General features: G+C 41.1%; 1 protein-coding gene and 1 long non-coding RNA gene across 2 annotated transcripts in view; both read right to left on the reverse strand.

The window, feature by feature from the left end:
- The window catches only part of grin2da (glutamate receptor, ionotropic, N-methyl D-aspartate 2D, a), a 237,886-nt gene extending 232,859 nt beyond the window's left edge, over positions 1-5,027 (reverse strand). Inside the window, exon 1 of the mRNA XM_079655556.1 lies at positions 4,768-5,027. Coding sequence (XP_079511682.1) covers positions 4,768-4,959 — 192 coding nt within the window. The 5' untranslated portion in view covers positions 4,960-5,027. The remainder of the gene's footprint in view (positions 1-4,767) is intronic.
- LOC307022694 overlaps positions 5,028-20,699 on the reverse strand; it is a 187,528-nt gene continuing 171,856 nt past the window's right edge. The window contains exon 4 of the long non-coding RNA XR_013803477.1: positions 5,028-5,468. This is a non-coding gene — a long non-coding RNA (uncharacterized lncRNA). The remainder of the gene's footprint in view (positions 5,469-20,699) is intronic.

A 20,699-nucleotide genomic window follows, 5' to 3' on the forward strand; every position in this document is an offset into this window, starting at 1 on the left:
TTTGTTTAGTTAGTTTACCTTATTTCTTGTCAAAAGAACCGTTAATACTATCGTTAAAAGGACCGGATCGATAAGCAGTATCGATATAAGTAGTAGTACAGTTAAAACCGTAACGATCCGAATAATCGATTAATCGTTTCATTAATCGATTATTAAATTAGTCGTTTGTTGCAGCCCTACTTCCCTGATGTGTCAGTATTTAGTCATGTTTAATGGAATGAATATCAGAGTATTATAGTTGTTACTTTATCTATTTAAACCAGAACGTTTCTCGATTCTTTGTACAGTATGAAAGGGGTCTTTGTACCTTTGAGTCCATGCTGAAGTTCACTGATGTTAGGAATAGGTCTGTCTCTCATGGTCAGCATCATCTGGTCTGTCTGCATCACCTCACAACTTTAAACAAACAGATAGCAAAGTAACAATGTGTTGGTCACAGACTTTTTTACATGCAAACGTCATGTCATAATCTTTTTGATTATCCTTAAAAAAAAGTGCTGGATATCACAGCACATACTGTATCTTATCAGTTGGATTGTGTATTATTGTATAGTTGGGGTCCTTTTTATTCTACTGTTACTTTGGAATAGATGTTCATGAGACAGTCAAATTAAATATATGTCCTACATATTCACATTCATTTGTAACACACGTAAGGGTAAAAGACAAATATCTTTAACAAATGTAAAGCAATGAATAAGCTTAATTGTCACAGAAGCACACATAACGTCATATCTAATATTTAAACAAATAATTTCCTTGTCCCTAAAGCATTGACTACGCTATTTTTCGTCGTTAAATGCAGGCATTAAGTTACATGTTCACGTTCTGCTGCCACAATAAGTCGGTTTCTCCAGTGTAATGATAATAAAATGCTTAGTAAGTATTGGTAATAATATTAATAAAAACAACAAGGTTTGGGTTAGTTTGTTTATTATGATGGTAACGTTAACCAGTAAGCTTCAATAATCAACTCCAGCTCAACAAACCATATTGCAATATATACGTTAATGTTATTTCTGCAACCATCTGGAAATGTGAGATTCATATTTTTCAGATTCACAGATCTTAGAGTGAGGTTAATCTCATATGCAGTATGCTGCTCTTCAACACTAATGTGACGATAGCTGTCTGCATCGTCGAGCATAGTGAATTTAAATCAACAATATCAATGCATACAGTTACCTAACTAGCAAACTAACTAATGCACGAGGATGACCTTATTTTACCAACCTCACACAGAAGCCGTTTGTTCTACAGTATAGGCCTAATCCTTCTTAACGTTTTACACTTCTCTAATATGTTTTAACTTGTATGCTATGGATAGCATCGTTAGCACAGATGTAGCTTAGCTGAATAAAAAGACCAGTAAGAAATAAAGTGCTTGAAGTTCACTTACCGAAGAAACTGCATTCAGGGACGGTCTGTTTTAACCGCAGCGCAGAGCCATAAGATAAGTCCAATATTTAAATGAAGAATACTCCACCAGGCACAGACACAACAAACATATCAACAAGTTCAAGTTGTGTTCCCCGCATCAGCCTCGCAGCCTCTCCCCTGTAGCATCCTGGAGCTTACTGAGCTAACAGAGCTAGCGGAGAGACAGAAAGCTAGAAGCAGCACTCACTGTAGAGACCTGTCACTCAAGGTGACCACGCCTTAATTTATGCAAAAACGTCAAGACCTAATATAACTAAAAGGGTTGCGTTATAAAACAATTCACCCCCCACACAGCAGTGATGAAGGGGGGATCTAACTATACAGAGAATATGTTTTTTTTTAACCACGATGTAGACATATTTACTTGTGCTGTAAAGCTGGTAATTTTAACATGGGGGTCTATGGAAAGTGCTCCCTTCTGCAGACTGCTCCTACTGGCCACTAGATGAACTGCAGTTTGAGGCACTTCCTTATTGGCCTCCCGGCTCTGCCCAAGAGTTTGCCGCTTGGTTTAGACGTAATTCTGTCCTTCTGCATACCGCATCATTTATGAGAATAAAGGTCGTAACATCAAGACAACATATTAAAGGTGGTTTTCAATAACATAAACCTAACCATAAACATCTGTATATTTCAGTGACGTGCGGTGAGGTTCATGGCTGGTGAGGCACCATACTTGCCAACCCTCCAGATTTTCGCAGGAGACTCACGATTTCATAGCCCTCTCCCGGTTTCCTCCCGGGGTCATATTTCTCCCGCATTTCTCTCGATTTCTGACAAAATCAGATGTATTCACAACTGTTTCCACTCAGACTTTAATACAGCCACACCATTGTTTGGTTTCCATGGTAGCTTGTGTCTTTAGTAGCGCGCGCAACTATGCTCCATCAAGGATGGTGCTACAGGCCGCAAGGCAGTGCACTTAGAACTACAATAAGAATGTTACTGTTAATCACAGCTCTGGTGATCAGCAACCCCCCCCCCCCCCCCCCCCCCCCACCCCGCGGTGGTTTTGAAATGCTCCCGATTTCTGAGGTCTCAAGGTTGGCAAGTATGTGAGGCACTGAGTCAGATTTACAAGTATTATATTTTGACCTTAATCGAAATATTCTGTTATTTTCAAAAGCTTTTTTAGTGTGTTGTTTCGATTAATTTTAAACAGAGCCTTCGACAAAAGGATACCCAGAATTTAAATATTGGATTGTTCTCTCTTCGTAAGATCCCATTTTCATTACAATTTTGGTCTTACCTTGACTTGAAGATGAAGTTCATGCTATCCTTCTGGACAACAATCTTATCTTACTCTAGTCTCAAAAGTCTAGTTGGTTGTTTGCGTCTACCGTCTCTGCGTAGAATAACAGTAGCAACAAGAACCTGTGGGCTCACGTGCGCCCCCTTCGAGCTGGTAGGCCTAGGAACGACGGACGGGCAGCCATCCCGACCGTCGATAACCGAGGCCTGGCAGTGCTTCAACTCAATCCGAGTTGGACCTCTGACGTTACACGAAAGAAGAAGTGCGGCAGAGGTTATGGCTGCTTCAACTGGTGCCTTTTTCATTGCTGTTGTATGATCATTGATGAGACCAGCGAGCCTAAATATCATACGTGAAATAAGTTATTTAGAGACTATGGATGGCGATGACACATGTAATAAAGGGATATACAAACATTACATTTGTGACCTACAGTGAGATGGTAACAGGCATGCGCTTAGTGCCCGTGCTCCAGCCAGTTTCTGTGGGGTGACGCATCTGAGATGAGGCAGATCTAATCTGTGCGTCACCTGACCCCACAGAGTAACTGGCTGGGGCGCGGGCACAAAATAAGTGCTCGTGTTAAATTAGTGCCCATGCTCCAGCCAGTTTCTGCAGGGTTACGTGAGGCAGAGCTCTGCCTCCCCTGTCACACTCTGCCTCCCTCTGCCTCCCCTGTCACACTCCACACACTCACACTCCATACTCCATACACTCCATCCCCTGACTGCTCGTCGCTGGTATATTTATTTCTCCAAGTTACGTTTTTGTGTGCACTGAGGAGTCTCAAACAGGTGTTTGTTTAATCATTTTAAGATTGGCTTCAATCAATTTTTGCGAATTACTTCTTCATATATGATACATGAGAGGTAACATTATATTTATGGTATTATTTTCACATATTTCTCTCCAGTCTTCCTTCTGCCGGTGTCGCAGTTTCTCGTCTCTCCCGTTTTTGTGCGTAGTGCATACGCATGAGTCAGAGTTTGCGTGGAGGAACGCACATTTTCGCGTCAAGTTTGTTTTTTATAAATCGCACACATTGCTTAGAAACGGGCGTACGCCATCTTTTGAGCGTACGCACCGTTTATAAATGAGGCCCCAGCTCTCATAGTATGCCTTTCGTCCAATGAAATGACTTGGTCTCTCCATGACGCACTGAACCCAATGTGAGCAAATTACACTGAACTCTTCGACGCAGAACCTGAGATTACTTCCAAAAAGTTGTTCACGTTCTCAATTTTTTACATTTAACGTTATATTCGTTCTGTACACTTCGGTACATACGTGTACCAACCCGAAGGGCCCATACCGAATATTTTCGGTACGAATAAGTATACCGTTACACCCCTATGACTGAATGAAGTGCAGTTGAAAAAAAAAACGTTGAATGAAAAAAACAAGCGACCCATGGCAACAATGTGTTAATGGTCTGACAGAGTAAAAGCTTTTTCCCAGCCAGGCTCTAATCTTTAGTCAGTGAAAGTGCTTTTCAGGTTTTTATAAAAGGTCTGAAACCCTGTCCACACACTTTTCAAACGTTAGTCTGGCAAGTTCTATGACTCAGTCAATTCGTCACTCACGCCAACTTGCTGCCGGACTGGCTTGCATGCAAAGGTACATACCTTGGATTGAAATGTTAAACAGCTTAATTTAGAATAACATTTAAATCATAGTTGGGTTTTGAAACACTTTTGCCATTGAGAATTGTATTATAGATAATGTTAAGGATTGCTTAACCAGAATGGTACGTTAAAGCAAGGATAAGTAATGTATTGTTGACATAAATCAATAAATAAATTACTCTGGTGAGAAATCAAGTTGTTATCTGTGGTCAAATAATTTAATTTGTCTGGAACGTAGCTATGGAAGCTATGTTGTGTTATGCCATTTATTGTTCATTATTAATTATTAATTATCTTTTCTTCTCGTTCCACACATTTTGGGGGTGTTTTGTTGTAGCAGCAGTTTTGAGATGCTTTTTACAGATTGTTGCTCTATTAGAAACATCATAGATACAGTATGTACTCATGAAGTCATGGGAGAGTTGAGTGCAAAGTGGATCTGATGTGTACCTGCAGTGGTGTGGTGGCCAGCAGGTCACACAGCTGCAGCAGCAGGCTGCCCGGGCTGCTCTCGTTCACAGCCAGGTAGATTACGTTGGCCTGACCCGAGGGCGTCATCACCGTCTCCCCCACAAGCGCCGCCAGCGACACGGATGATGAGAAGGAGGAGGAGAACGAGGCCATGGCAGCTGCTCCTTCCATCGTAGCTGTATCCGTAACTCCCCTTCCTCCTCCTCCTCCTCCTCCTCCACCTCCTCCTGGACCGTTTCCCAAACCGGGCCCCTGCCCCTGACCCTGCCCTTGCCCTTGGCCCTGCCCCGCCCCCGGCTCGCTGACCCCCGCGCCTCCCACCGCCGCCGTCTCCGGGAGCAGGGAGGAGCCCGAGTGGACCACAGCGATGTTGACCCCACCCGAGTCCCTCTCTCTCTCCCGGGGCCGCAGAAGTAGGGGGGGCGAGGGGCGCACAGGCCCCGTGCAGACCAGGACAGCGAACAGCAGTGAGAGGGCGGGCCTTGGGGCCACCATGGGGTAAGGGGAGGGCCAGTGGCAGCTGTCGGATGGGGTTTGGCAGGTGAGGCCAGGTGGGATCTGGGGATTTTGGGGTAGTGGGTGACGTCTTTGGGGGGAGAGGGAGGGAGGAGAGGAGGGGAGGTGGGGGGGGGGGGAGTGTCAGTGGCTCACAGTGCTTCACCTGATGAAGAGAGGAGACCCTGGGGAGGAGGGAGAGAGGAGAGGATGAATACAAAAATACTGCTGTCACTGTTCTTCTACAAACACAACATGAGATTTAAGAGTCACAGCCTTGTCCCTGTAAAATATAATATTTAAAATTATGAAACCCTCTAGTATCTGATAAACAATTTAAAGACAAATTCCACACACCACACCTACTCATCTTTGTTTTTACTGCTTCTGACTCACACTTCCTGTTAGTCTATACACTTGCTGTTTACATGCCTGATAATTGAATCCTGCTGACATTTTGGATTAAAAAGACAACAATAAAAGCTAACAGATAAGGATTTGTCAGAGTGTAGTGCTAACTCCGGAATACATACTTATTATCAACCAAGATATTGTCTAAATGAAATGGAGGATCTGCGGATTAGTACTATAAACATGTTGAGGCTCTTATTTCTGCAATTCTACCTGGGCAACACAATTAGACCTGAAAATCTATTAAATCTCTGGAAAAAACATCTCTTAGACTGAGGGTCAATAGAAACATGTTAGAAGTGAAGTGCACCAGTTAATGGCCTCTTTCCTCTCACGGACTCAACACATGATTGGAAAATGTTTGCTCTCAGGGCTTGATAAAATACTGTACTGTTGTTTGCTACAAAAAACTAGCAGGATATGTTTTTCTATAGAGTGTCATGTGTTTACGAAACCCAAGGCTAGTATGGTTGGTAAGGTGCAGTTAATGTGAGCATGACGGACAAGCTTTTATTAATGTCTGTAGAAGACTATAAACCACAAGTTTCAGAAGATATAGCTCTTTTGTGTTTTAGAATGTTAGGTTTGATATGACAATCAGGCCGAATAATATGTTATGCAAAACTATACTAGACCATTTTGACTATAAGTACTCTACATTATTAGTGTGGAATTCAGACACATACGTTTCTGGCGGAAAAAGTGAAGGGAAATAGCACAATAGGAAGGTCAGGTCTTATCCTTCAAGACAGGAAGTACTGAATGGTGGTTTGCTTTTCTTACACAATGAGTTTTTTACAACATGCTGCACAGACCAAGTTCTAAGTCGCAGCACGCCAGAAGCACAGACAAGAGTAGGACCGTAGTGAATAAATGGTGAGTCCAAGCTGAATAAAGAAGCAAAGAAAGACCTGCAAGTGACAAAACGGATAGGGGATGAAGCGAATGATCTAGGGAGGGAGAGAGGATAAAAAATAGTAGAGTCAGCTAAAGGGGGGGGAGGCGTACAGATGCAGTGTGTGTTTGTAATAGAGAACAAAAAGGCTACACAATTATATCAGCATATGTATGAGAGTGAGAAGCTAAAAGTAGAGAGAGAGAGAGTGAAAAGGAGGAGTGTAAGTGTGTAATAGAGAAAAAAAGGCCAAGCTTTACATCTGGGCATTCTGAGCAATGACACTGCATGCTACGATATATCATGAGTATTGGCAATAGAAAGTGATTTGTGCATAATATATGACATAATGGCCGAGGCTAAATTCTTACTGTGTAAAATATGTACAGGCATTTTCTTCTTTCCATTACTAGTTGAATACGATTATGGAACAGTGCACTCGTTAAAATTGGCTGTTAATATATCGTCTAAGCTAAATGCGTAGAATGTCAATGTTAAAATCTTTGTCTTATCATTTCAAATCTACAATATATTAAAGAGGAGTAAACATTTCCTGTATGGTTTTTGATTGCAAAGCCTTAGCTGTCAACCAGCAGTATCAAACCATTTTGATAATTGCAAAGTATAACATTATTGTGGTATTAACATTCATCCTTGAGAAATGCATGAATATCTAATTTGTGAGTAAATGAACAGATGGTGTAATACAACATAAAACCAAATATATCATCAGTTGGTGTAATACATCCTCCGGCCTCCGGGCCGTATACGGACCGCGAGACCATTTGATACGGCCCTCGAGGTAATTTGTAAACACACAGGAAAAGAACAAAATTTAAGAAATCTAGACCGCAATCTGGCATCTAGTTAGCTAGCTATGCTAACGAATATAAGAAGCTTTTTCTACAACCAGTGAGGTAAAGGCAAATCTTTATATGATCATTATAGTTATAAAAAATAAGAGAATAAAGTAAACAGGTATAAAATACTATAACAGTAAAAAAAAGTTGTTATTAATAAACAAGAATACAGTTTGAAAAGGGAGTGATTTGTAAAATATCCATAAAGAAAAAGAAAATCTGCTTACAGTTCTGTTTCATATGGATGTTGAGAGATGTATCCATAGATCTCCTAATATTGCTCTCAAAGTGCACCAGATTGATGCTTTTAACTTCAACTATTTAAAAAAAAATCTAACCTAGAGGAGGTTAGGTCCCCCCCCCCTTAAATCATGTTCACATGGATAGGAAACTAAATACATTTGCACACATCTTGTGTCCATATCTTTCTGTTTTGGTGGTCATGCCACAACCGTGCACGTGCATGCATACGTACGTACGTTAGTCATGGTAAAATATCTGGATTAAGAGGTTGCTTTTTCTTTGCACAGCATGAAAGAAAGATGAAATGAATGGGCTGTGATTTTAGTATTTTTAAGCAGAGGTCAATCATTTGTACGGCCCTCTGAGGATGTTGAAAAAATTAAATGGCACTTGTGGGGAAAAAGGTTCCCCACCTCTGGTATGACACAACATGAAATCAATCTATATGCAGATGATGAAACACTCTTCCTCTCTGTTTGATTTACAATTGATCTTTGGGATGTGTAGTGTAGAACGGTCACAGTCTTGACACCTGACAGCAAAGGTAAGACATATTTGCCGTTTTGGCTCCGTAAAGCTACGTTGTGAGTTGTCTGGTTTTGACTTCGCTGCCTTGAGCTTTGGTCGCACAGACGATACTTATACCTCTAGAATCTGTGGAATCCCAGCTTTAATCTGATATCTTGTCTGTGCAGATCCGATAAGTAATAAATTATTTCTACTGTGAGTTCTGTGGTAAGTGCGTTAGCATTTTTCCGCTCAGGGCTAATTCAGAGGCTTGGTATTACCATTGTGTTTCGTTTAGCTAAAGATTGTTCATATCGTCAATTAACTGAGTTTCTTCCTGTTAAGTGGGTATGACACATTAATAGGTTGTTAAATGTTAAGAAGCCCTGAGACACAGTTTTGTGAAAAGAAAGCCAGTACACCTGACATCATTCAACAGGTTAAATTATGTCAGGTGTCAAATTCAATTTAAATTTAAATTGAATCCACATCTCATGTAACAGCAAGCGGTAAATATGACTGCCTTGTCTGGTTATTTCATTTTTCAAATCTGAAAAATATGCATAAAATATATTTGATAAGACATGAATGAATTTGCTTTAAACATGAAGATATACAAATATGTGAAAGAAGTGAATTGGTATGGTTTACTTCTTGTGGTAATGTAAATGTGGGGACATACATACAATATTAATAAAAGCAATCACCCTTCTATAATAATCATCAAAAAGTTATGTTAAAGTGTACAGACCACGCCATGAGGGCACTTATACATCCCTTCAGCAAAGTTAGAGGTTAAGCCGGAGGACACTTCAACGTAAGCTATTGAAGGAATGGAGAATTGTAATTCACACTAACAGTTATGGTAGTTTAACAAGATTGCTATCATGTTCAGCTCTATGGAGGATGCCTGTGTGTATGCAATGTTTCACTATGCAATAAATAATCTCTAAATGTTTTTTTTAACATCATCAAAGACAGTCCTATATAAAAAAAACTGAACATTAGCCAAATACAAAATGTTCACATGCCTGACATAGCTGTCAAGTTATTTCCAATATCTTTTGTGTGAACAGCTTCTCCATTAGTGACATTAGCAAGCTTTTTGCTTCTGAATCTCATGTATTTTTTTGTTGGTGGCTTGTGGTTCAGAAACCTTTTACAGTTAAAACACTTGAAAGAAAATACCCAGAGTATCAAGAACAGAAAAGTGAGCGACGATACAATACAAAATGGCACAAAGACAAGACATTTTACCAAATGTTAATGTACCAAACTTGTGTTTTGACAGATGACCTGTCATGTGATATTCTATTAAGCTTTCAAAGAAAAATATTACATATTTTAGCTGTATGGTAACATATTTCACTTAATTTAGAGGACATTTCACTGATGCCTCCAATAGAGAATTGGTGGATTGCTTGAATATGAAAACAAATGGTCTTAGTGATAGCACGTGTGAGCAGAATAGTCATTCATGTATTTTTAACAGAAACATCATTATGCACTTTATAATGCAAATCAGTCTTATATGTTCAATGTTTGTTTCAGCTTTTGTCAGTTGTATTATTTGGGCACAATATAGGGATAATAATAAAGTAAGAGCCAGTCAGCATTCTGGTAAAGTAAAGTGGAAAGATAAATTGGGATCTCTGCTGCTTATGTAAAACCAGGCCTGACAATTCTAGCCGAACTGAACAAGGGAGAATTGAAGGGAATCGTGGAAGTAAAATACAGCTTGAGAAAGAGCCATGTGATGTTCTCAAATGTATGAAATAACAGCAGCAGGAGCGCGTCAGCGCTCATTTCTAATGTAGCCATTGGAATAAACTGTGTATATTATGCAATTCTTAACGATCCAGAAGCACAAGAAGTACGAGTTTGAAGCTCTTACACCTCAAATGCTACAGTAATGTGTAGAAGGACAACATCCAAGACCTCCAATTGCTATAATTAAATGGTTTTCTGATGGAGATGCCGTGATTATGAGCACAAAACAAGGTGTTAAAACACATCTGGTATGTCAACCTCCCTACTGACAATCACCTGCCAGCAAAAATACATTTTCTCCAGACCTCACTGACTCTCCGCATTTACAGTTGGACATTTCTTTAAAGGTCATTTCACCAAAAAACGTCTTAATGTCAGGTTTAAATATATAAAATGTTTCCACTTCACATGGTTTAGTGTCATTCTGTATTTGAGGGTCACTGAATGAACATACTGCAAAACCAGCACATAAGAAAAATGTCATTCCAATGACTGAACCATTGCATAACCATTTTCCATTGTGTAAGCTTGACCTATTCAAGGGATGTCAAAGCTCTTCTAATGTAAAGAGAGAAATGAGATTCAATCAAAGTCTACAGTACGATATTCTTTCTTCTTGGTAAGCCATTGGATTTGCACTCAAGCATCACATTGGCTTTGCTTTCTCCCTGTGGATTAGCATTTCATGAACTCATTAAATGGCTCAATGAGGCCGTAGAACATGTGTTTGCTTTGTAAGCAGGGATCTTCCATGTCTAACAAACATGTGTAGCGGGGTAATATTTGCCAGTACATAATCACTCAAAACTGACCCAAGAATTCTAGAAGCTAAGCAGTTGCAGGCCTTTGGTTCAGGCATGATGCAAGGCAAAGTTGCAACTGAGGCATTTGCTTGCCGGGTGGTCCATAAAATTCCTAGAGGTGCTTTATGAATTTCTTCTATGAACAACTCTTCATGAGCTTTAGGCAGACTGGTTGAGGCCGGGTTTTGCGCAAAGGTTATTCTATTATTCAGTACAACCTACCTGTACCTCTGATTCATAATAGTGGGAGTCAACAATATAAAACTATGTATGACTTGCCAAAGTCTTGCAAGCCCGGGTGGTGTTTTAGCAATACATAGTAACAGGTTGGAAATAGTACCCTCCCTTGGTTTCATCTATATAGTAAAATATGTGCTTCCTACGGCGTGTAGAACTGCCATAATCTCCGTAAAAATATATACTATAGCTTCACTGACCACAAACTTTTGCTATGGGGCTGTTTTTCATGGTTTTTACTAGACTTTTTAACCATTTTCGGCTGATAATTTTCGGCGGCCGAATATTCGGTGCATCCCTAGAAAAAATATTACGGGATGTACTTGAATATCCATGAACAATTTTGACTGCATAATTCACATACAAGGCTAAAGCCTGGATGAAGAGGTTGGCCTGATGGATGAAAGTTCTGAAGGGTGAATTTTGACAAAACACACAACTAATGCCCAACGGCACTCAATGTTGTTTAGTATTATTCTGAAGGACTGTTCAGCAAATTTGGGTCACTATGAATGTAATGAATATGCCAAAACAAAACTATGAGTTTCATAATATAATTATTCATAATCTAGCAAAAAAACGGCATTGTACATAGATATAAGAGCACCATAAATAAAAGTAATTAATTCCCAAGAGTCACTGTGGATGAAAATGTGATGAAGTGCTACATAGAAAACCTGCAGGTGAGTCATACATGTTAGCCTTAATACCAGCCATTAGTCATGGTGTTGGCTTTGGCTATGCTGTTAGTGCTGGCTCAAGCTGTTGAGACTCATCAGCCTCGGGTACATATATAACGTAGAGTTGTTTGCTGGCTTCAGGCTGCCAAACTGCAGAGCCAGACAGCTGGTAAGGTACTGGCACAGTATCAGCCTTTCTTTAGATTGGTTGTCCATTTGGAGGAAACGGAATTCTGCAACCAAGACTTTCAAGATATTCTTTAAATGTTTTTTTACCTGGTGTAAAAAGGCCTCTGGATCACTATCTGCAGGAACAGTTTAGGAGTCAGCATTACATTTTTCTGGGGGTTTTCTTTCAATGTAAAATTGTCCTCACATTTGTATGACACATAAATAAATAGAATATTTTTTTTTATAAAACTACTTCTTGCTGTTCGCTTAATAATGATGATACAGGTCATTATCTTTTTCTTTAATTTTCACGCATGTTCTAGTATTTTTTCCTTCAAAATATTACTGCTTACCCACTTTCCGATCAGCATCATAACAATCTTATCTTGTTTTATGTGGTCTTATCTTTTCAGAGGACAAGATTATCTTTTTCTGGATCAATTATAGTTTACATGCGAGCGCAGAGTTTTTTCTTTCTTATCGTGTGCTGAAAAGAGCAGGGCTACGAAAAAAATTGGTCTCTTTAATGTAGCAGAGATGTTGAATTCCACACGGGCAAAAGCCGCTTCAAACTGAGGGGGTGAAAATCAAAGTAATTTAGCACAGTACAACTACACTCTAAAAATCACTCTTTTGTTTTCTATTTTTCTTAAAGAAAGACTGTAATGTTTTTTAAATTAACTGGTACATTGTGCACTTCTAATACATTTACGGAATAAAACATCCAGCAGAAATTAATTTCACTCATTGTGCACCTTTTATTAAATGGAAGAAGGAAAATGGACATGCTGACAATGATAGTTTTTGAAAAATTACATGCATATTGACCACAACAAACACACACCCAGAAGCTCCAACAGTGCATCTGTTGACAAAGCAACTATTTACTAAAGAAAATGCTCAACTACTTCAAAATAAAGTTATTCTGCCAATGACTTTTGCCCAGTATTCAAATGAATCTTTTCTGTAAATCCCATGTGTTTAACTACAATTTGAACTCTGATACAGTAAAAATTAAACAAACCCAAGGAGTTTTTCAACAATTTAGTTAATCCATATAGTTGGTACTAGAAGTTAGTCACATAGCGAACATTTGCAGGGCTATTTGGCCAGCTACAACAGTTTGGAACATGCTAGAGCTACTCAGTCACCAAGGCTCACCCAGTAAACTAGCTTGCTAACAGAGTTAGCTAGCTAGAGAGTTTCCTAGTTAGCTTGAACACTAGCAGGGAGATAACAGTTTATACAAAATATGTATTTGTACAGTAAACTAGGGTCTGTTAGCAATAACAAAAAAGCAATAGTGCAATGTTTCCAAAAGAGTAGAATTAAGGTTAATGGTGCAATACAACTAAGAAGCCATGGTAGCTTCTTCATTTCAAATGATCTGGCACCGTCAACACGGTTTGCTAATAAACAAAAGCGCAAATTAGCCTGTCACAGTTTATTAAAGCTGAATTTGATGAGAAAGATTAGCAGATATTTCGCCTACTTTGCCCAAGCAACCAGATCTGTTGATCTCTGCAATTCCATTAACATGTATTGATTTCGCTCTGAAATCTGCTGTATCAACTGCTGTGAGGATGAGCCTTATTGATGAAATGTTGACCATAAGTTGTATTAAAATGTGTTGATTCCAATTCATTTAATCTTAATGGTCTTAATGGCTTGACGGATGTATTTTGTTATATTAACATCGATTTAATATATTAATGTAGCCTTTGTTTCTGCTAAAAGAGGTGTCGACCAGCTGGGGCAACAAGAAAATCGGCGAAATCGAGTGTGACTATTCAAAAATAAATCATTATTATATTAATATTGACAATAACAACCGACCGTTGTGGTAGCATTTACTTGGCATTTCAGGGTATTTCTCCACTTGTTGGGCCATGTTAACAATACCGTGTAACTGTCACGTTTGAAGGGACGAGAACCCTGGCGGTTCTAGTGTTAAATTGCATAACAAAAGCACCTGAACCAAGTGCATGTGTGATTGTGTAAACGATTGATTATTTTATTTGTATGCATTTGATGTGGTGAGTGTGTACTAACGTGCAGGGGATATTTTGATTACTAAGTCAATACATCTGAATAGCAGTTTCATGCATAATAACACAGAGCAAGTTCATTTCTGGACATTTTCTGCCTGCCGCTTCTTTCAGCTGATAGTCTCTCAACAAATCAGAAAGTAATGTCACTCCAAAGTTATTTCACCAACTGGAAGCGAGAAGTAAATGTGAAGCATTCTGTCATCCAATCTACACTGAAACGAAGAAATGAAGAAATCAGCAGTGCTTGTATAGATTGTCTCATTTATTTTACTTTCCCGCCTCCAATAGTGAGTCAGGGAAATCTGACAAGCTCACAGACAGACTCGGGAGCCTTGATCCTCAACATAGACACAGTGCATACGTTTAAAACAGTGATTTTAACCAATGTGTATTAGGCACGAAACCATCAAGAACTGCAAACATGAAAAACTCTTGTTTGTCTCCAAGTATGGTTGTTATAATGGAGCAAGTGGAGTCAGTTTGGATTGATACACTTCTTTAAATGGGAGCGGATTTAAATGCTTTCTATATTGATTGGCTGTTATGGTCCCAGTGTGCATGTTGGTTGTGTAAAATGTGAAAGTTAAAGGAAATAATGCCCATCAACAGCTTCTAAAAAACTAAGACACCTAATGTGTTTTATCGTACCGTTAAGATAGATCTAATTGAAATGCCAGCTGACAAGCCAAATCGAACCAACATTGGTCCACGTCTCCCGCTTTAGCAGCCCTGATGAAGAAGAAAAATAAGTGAAGGAGGGAAATCAGGAATGCAACTCAATAGACAGAGAGCAAAGAGAGAGAACAGGTGGGATCGAATGCAGCGGCAGAGATATGGGGGGAGAAGGGAGCAGTCGGGAGTCGACACTACGATCAATCAACATCAATTTAGGTCAGCTTACTCACAAAACAGAGTACAGTACACGTCCTCTGGAGCTTTGAGCCTCCTGCTCCGAGGGCAGAGCGAGCCTGGCTGCTCCTCTGCTTATTAATTACATCTACTTATGGCACCTGGGAGTTTCCTAGAACTGTAGGTTTTTTTATTTAAAATGTTTTTTTTTTATTGAATTTGCTGCTCTCACGCTGGCACTACAGCCGGTGTCCCTCCACCCGCTGAGTGCGGCAGTGCTATGAATTAGCTTGTGACTTCAGTCATGAAAGCTTTAAAAGTTCACACTTTAGAGAAGATGGAGCTCTTTATTCTTTGTTGAAACAAAGCTTTGTGTTGTGTTTACATTTCTTTGTTGGGGGTTACGTTTAGACAAGAAAAGCATTGATTGAAACATGAAGGAAACGTGGGGTTACGTATTGTAACCCTAGTTATATAAGCACAGGTGGAGCCCTCTATTGGACTCTATAGGTACTACTCTCTATCATGCTATGCGTGCATTCACCTACTGAGTTGCTCTTGTGGGAGCGCGCGCTCCGCCATAATGCAGTTTCCACTCAGAGGGAAAAAAGCATTAATCAGAGTTTTTATGCTAGGTGCGGTGTGTCTCCTAACAACAACACGTTGGTCATAATGTCCCTGCACTCGCATAGCGCTTTGATAGCACTTCCTGCGGTTTATCACACTCACATGCGCACGCCCGCTGGTTGCCTCCTCTACTGGAGTTACAACTGGAGCGGCGAGTGGGAAATATGTACAGACAACATTATGGTGAAGTGTGTAATTGTGGAGAGGAATAACTCTTAGACTGGGATAAATGCTATCGTTTTTATTAAAAGCATTCTTCAGTATTGACACATCATAAAGGGAGGAGGCGGGATTCGCCCACGTCGTCCTGGGTGGAGAAAGCCATCTCCGCCGGGACTATTCCTCCCACCGCCCGTCATCTCCGGGAGGACGGTGCACCCCATCCCGCAGCCCTCTGCTGACACGGAGCCAGGACAGAGGCCCATCGGGATCGCCCGGCCTGGATGGAATTGAACCCGCCCCGTAGAACCAGCCGAGGGAGCAGGAGAGGAAGCGGGAGCCGTGGGCGCATCTCTCTCCTCCTCACCTTGACTCCACGCTCACCCCACTGACGGAGAGCCAGCGGCAGCATACGGCTGAGCTGCGCTCTTCCCTCCTCTAAGCGGCTGAAGCGCGACCGAGGTGATCCATCCGAAGAGCCATTCCGTGGATACGGGGGCTCCAAGGACATCATCACGGTCCTTCTTGGAGAGCGACGTGAGTCCTAACCACTGTGGCCATGCAGGGACAACACACGGCCAGCTGCGGCGGCTACACCATGGACCAGATTAATCACTCCGGTCTTCCTGAGACGGTGAGGCGGGGCTTCCTGCTGAGGGGTGATCAGCGAGACCCCTAATACGCCCAGATGATTGGCCGCCACCGCCAGCTGTGCCCCGAGCCGGAATATTTTATCAAGATACTCTAGTGTTTCAAAGTCACGAGGCAGCAGGGGCAGGAGTCTTCTCCCCTCCGCCCAACCTGCTGCCTGTGGGAGCAGATGGGCCGCCAGGCTCATCGAGGGGGGGCACACCAAGACACACTGTGTCCGTGCGGCCCTTCACCCTGAGCAAACCTGCCATGCCAGCCACCGGAGCGCTCGTCTTCAGAGGGTGCCGCCACGTCGCCTCCACACACACTGCCAGATATCTGGCAACGGGGGCGAAACATAGGCCGGCTGGGCTGGCTGAACCGGGCCATAAAACCCCTGACGGAGGCGGCTCAACGGTTTGGGTGGTAGCGGAGGGGGGAGTTCCGCCGCCTTGGCCATCACCAGTGGGAAATCCTGACGGCAGATCTGCGCGGTGTACCCTCGTGGACGCCGAACTCAGAAGTGCCCGACAACGAGTAGTCCTCGTCTTCTTCCTCCTTGACAAACGGGGGCGCCCGGCACGTCGGAATGGCGAACACTAACGATACGTCCTTGGCCACCTCCTGGTCCTCCATTTCGACCGCCTCAAACTCCTCCTTGTCCTGCGCCTCGTCTGGCGAGACATAATGCGCCTGGAAGTGTTCCAGGCGATGTTGGTGTCTGAGCCGCGGGAGCGCACAACAGGCACTGCAGGACAGCAAATGTTTGCTGCCCTCCACCGCGTGGTCAGGCCCCAAACACTCGAAGCACAAGCGGTGGGGATCAGCCCCCGCAATTAAGCCCGGACATGTAGGGCAAGGCCGATGTTCAAGGAGTGGTGAGTCCATATTTTTTCACTTTCTTCTATCTATCTATTTACGTTTAGATTCAGTTGTTGCTGCTCGCTGAAGAGAAAAAGGATGGCGGTCGGGAGGCGTAGCCGCCGTATATACTGTGGGCCTGCGCGTGCATTCAGGTAGGCTCGCCCCGATTGGCCGGCTACGTTTATGCAAATCAGGAGGTGAATGCATGCATAGCATGATAGAGAGTAGTACCCATAGAGTCCAGTAGAGGGCGGAGCCTGTGTGATATATAACATGTATTTTAGGTCTCATTAAGTTCACACTTGTTTGATAATGATTTTGTTGGCCACTATACAATATTTTAGTGAACAATCAATCAATCAATCAATGTTTATTTATATAGCCCAATATCACAAATGTTACATTTGTCTCAGTGGACTTCACAGTTTGTACAGAATATCAGTATGACAATACGACACCCTCTGTCCTTAGACCCTCACATCGTACAAGGAAAAACTTCCAGAGAAAACCCCACAGTTTAAAGGGAAAAATGGGAGAAACCTCAGGGAGAGCAACAGAGGAGGGATCCCTCTCCCAGGACGGACAGACGTGCAATAGATGCCGTGTGTAAATTGAAAAGATAATACATTTGCAACATAGGTAGTCCAAATGTTTTGAAATGCATGTGTGTATAATAAGAAGATGAATCCACGAGGATATCCATCCAGGACTTATGATCCAGGACCGCAGCCACGTCTCAAGATCCAGGACTCGCAATCCATGACACAGGACCGCAGGATCATCCATGACTCCGGATCCCGGCGTATATAGACACCAAAAAGAAAGACATTTGGGGAAGCTGGGTTAATCGGAACATGAGAGTACACAGGTATAGACAGAGAGAAGGAAGAAGTAAGATGTCCCCCGACAAACTAAGCCTATATCAGCAAAACTAGGGGCTGAATCTAATCAGCCCTAACTATAAGCTTTATCAAAAAGGAAAGTCTTAAGCGCACTCTTAAAAACGGATAGGGTGTCTGCCGTCCGAACACAAACTGGAAGCTGATTCCACAAAAGTGGAGCTTGATAAGAAAAGGCTCTGGCTCCCATTGTACTTTTAGAGACTCTAGGAACAACCAACAACCCTGCATTCTTGGAACGCAATGCCCTAGTAGGACAATAGGGTATAATGAGTTCTTTAAGGTAAGATGGCGCCTGCCCATTAAGGGCTTTGTAGGCGAGAAGAAGAATTTTAAATTCTATCCTGTGTTCTATAGGGAGCCAGTGTAAGGCAGCCAGAACAGGAGTAATGTGGTCCCTTTTCCTAACTCTGGTTAGTACACGAGCTGCAGCATTTTGAATCAGCTGAAGCGACTTGACTGACTTCTTGGTACACCCTTATAATAAGGAGTTACAATAATCCAGCCTTGAAGTAACAAATGCATGGACTAGTTTCTCTGCATCGTTTTGAGGCAAGATATGCCTGATTTTTGCAATGTTACGTAGATGGAAGTAGGCGGTCCTTGAAATTGATTTTATGTGGGCGTTAAAGGATAAATCCTGATCAAATATAACACCAAGATTCCTTACAGTCTCACTGGAGGCCAAATTAATGCCATCCATAGTTAATATATCTTTAGATAATTTGTTTCGTAGATTCTTCGGGCCAAGTACAATAACTTCAGTTTTGGTCGTGTTTAACATCAAAAAATTTAAGGTCATCCACGTTTTTAAGTCCTTGAGGCAGTCTTGAATTTTATTTAGATGATTAATTTCATCAGGCTTGATTGATAAATATAGTTGAGTATCATCCGCATAACAATGAAAGTTTACAGAATGATTCCTTATAATATTGCCTAATGGAAGCATATATAGGGTGAACAAAATAGGTCCAAGCACTGAGCCCTGTGGCACTCCATGGCTAACTTTGGTTTGCATGGAAGATTCATCGTTGACACGTACAAACTGAGAGCGTTCAGATAGATAAGACCTAAACCAGCCTAAAGCAGTTCCCTGTATGCCAACTAAGTGCTCTAGTCTTTGCAATAGGATATCATGGTCGATAGTATCAAATGCAGCACTAAGATCGAGTAAGACAAGAATAGAGACAAGTCCCTTGTCAGAGGCTATTAGAATGTCATTTGTGACTTTAACCAGAGCTGTCTCTGTGCTATGTTGTGTTCTAAAGCCAGACTGAAAATCTTCAAATAAATCATAGTTTCTTAAGTAATCACACAGCTGTTTTGCGACTGCTTTCTCAAGAATTTTTGAGAGGAACGGAAGATTAGAAATAGGTCTATAGTTGGCTAAAACCTCTGGATCGAGGTTGTGCTTTTTAAGAAGCGGTTTTATCACTGCTACTTTGAATGATTTTGGAACATAGCCTGATAATAAAGACATATTCATAATATTTAATAAAGAAGTGCTAATTAATGGAAAAACTTCTTTTAACAGCTTAGTTGGAATCGGGTCTAAGATACACGTTGATGGTTTAGAAGAGAGAATCATTGAATTTAATTGTTCAAGGTTTATGGCTGAAAAGCATTCTAGTTTACTATCTAGTGTAATATTATTAGAACTTACGTTTCCGGGAGCTGTTGATAACACTATACTGGTCAAAGGCAAGAGGTCATTGATTTTGTTTCTAAGAGTAACAATTTTATCGTTAAAAAAGCACATAAAATCATTACTACTGAGTGCTATGGGAATAGAAGGCTCAGTCGAGCTGTGGCTCTCTGTCAGCCTGGCTACAGTGCTGAAAAGAAATCTTGTATTATTCTTATTCTCATCTATTAATGAAGAGTAGTATGCTGCTCTCGCTTTACGCAGTGCTTTCTTATATTCATTGAGAGTAATATGCCAAATTAAACGAGATTCTTCAAGTTTAGTGGAACGCCATATCCTTTCAAGTTGTCTCGACTTTTGCTTTATTTTGCGGGTTTCGGCATTATGCCATGGAGCTAATCTATGTTGTTTTATTTTCTTCTTTTTCAAAGGAGCAACAGAGTCTAATTTTATTCGCAGCGCATCTGTAGCACTATCAACAACATGATCAATTTGGGGGGGTGTACATTTTGTATAAGTTTCCTCCCCTACATGCAGACATGCTATCGAGTTAAGTATTGGTGGAATCTCTTCCTTAAATTTGGCTATAGCACTAACAGATAGGTTTCTGCTGCAGGAGCTTTTGGCTAATGCTTTGTAGTCTAGTAACAGTACTTCAAAAGTTACTAAGAAATGGTCGGATAAAGCAGGATTATGCGGTTCGACTAATAGTTGCTCAATTTCAATACCATAAGTCAGAACAAGGTCAAGAGTGTGATTATAGCAGTGGGTTGGTTTATTTACACTCTGACAGACAACAAAACTCACTTGTTCATGAACATATTGCTGATTTTGTGAATTGGAAGATTATTTATTAACAAGTGTTCTTCATTATGTTAATGTTAAATATAAATGTGATAGCATAGCTTTTCCTAATGTGGGAAGTTAATTATGTCTTCCAGATTTCTTTGACAGAGACTTAATTAATTTAAGGATAAAAGGAAAATGTATTGTTACAGTAGATCAGAGGGTTGTGCTACTAAATGCACATATACTCCCATTCTGCTACATAAGAAAAATATGTTAAGGTTGAATGCAGAGTTTACATTTGAAAGTGTTGAAGCCTGAGGAAAGCA

The sequence above is a fragment of the Notothenia rossii genome, assembly GCF_949606895.1.
Source record: "Notothenia rossii genome assembly, chromosome: 10".
Classification (NCBI taxonomy): Eukaryota; Metazoa; Chordata; class Actinopteri; order Perciformes; family Nototheniidae; genus Notothenia; species Notothenia rossii.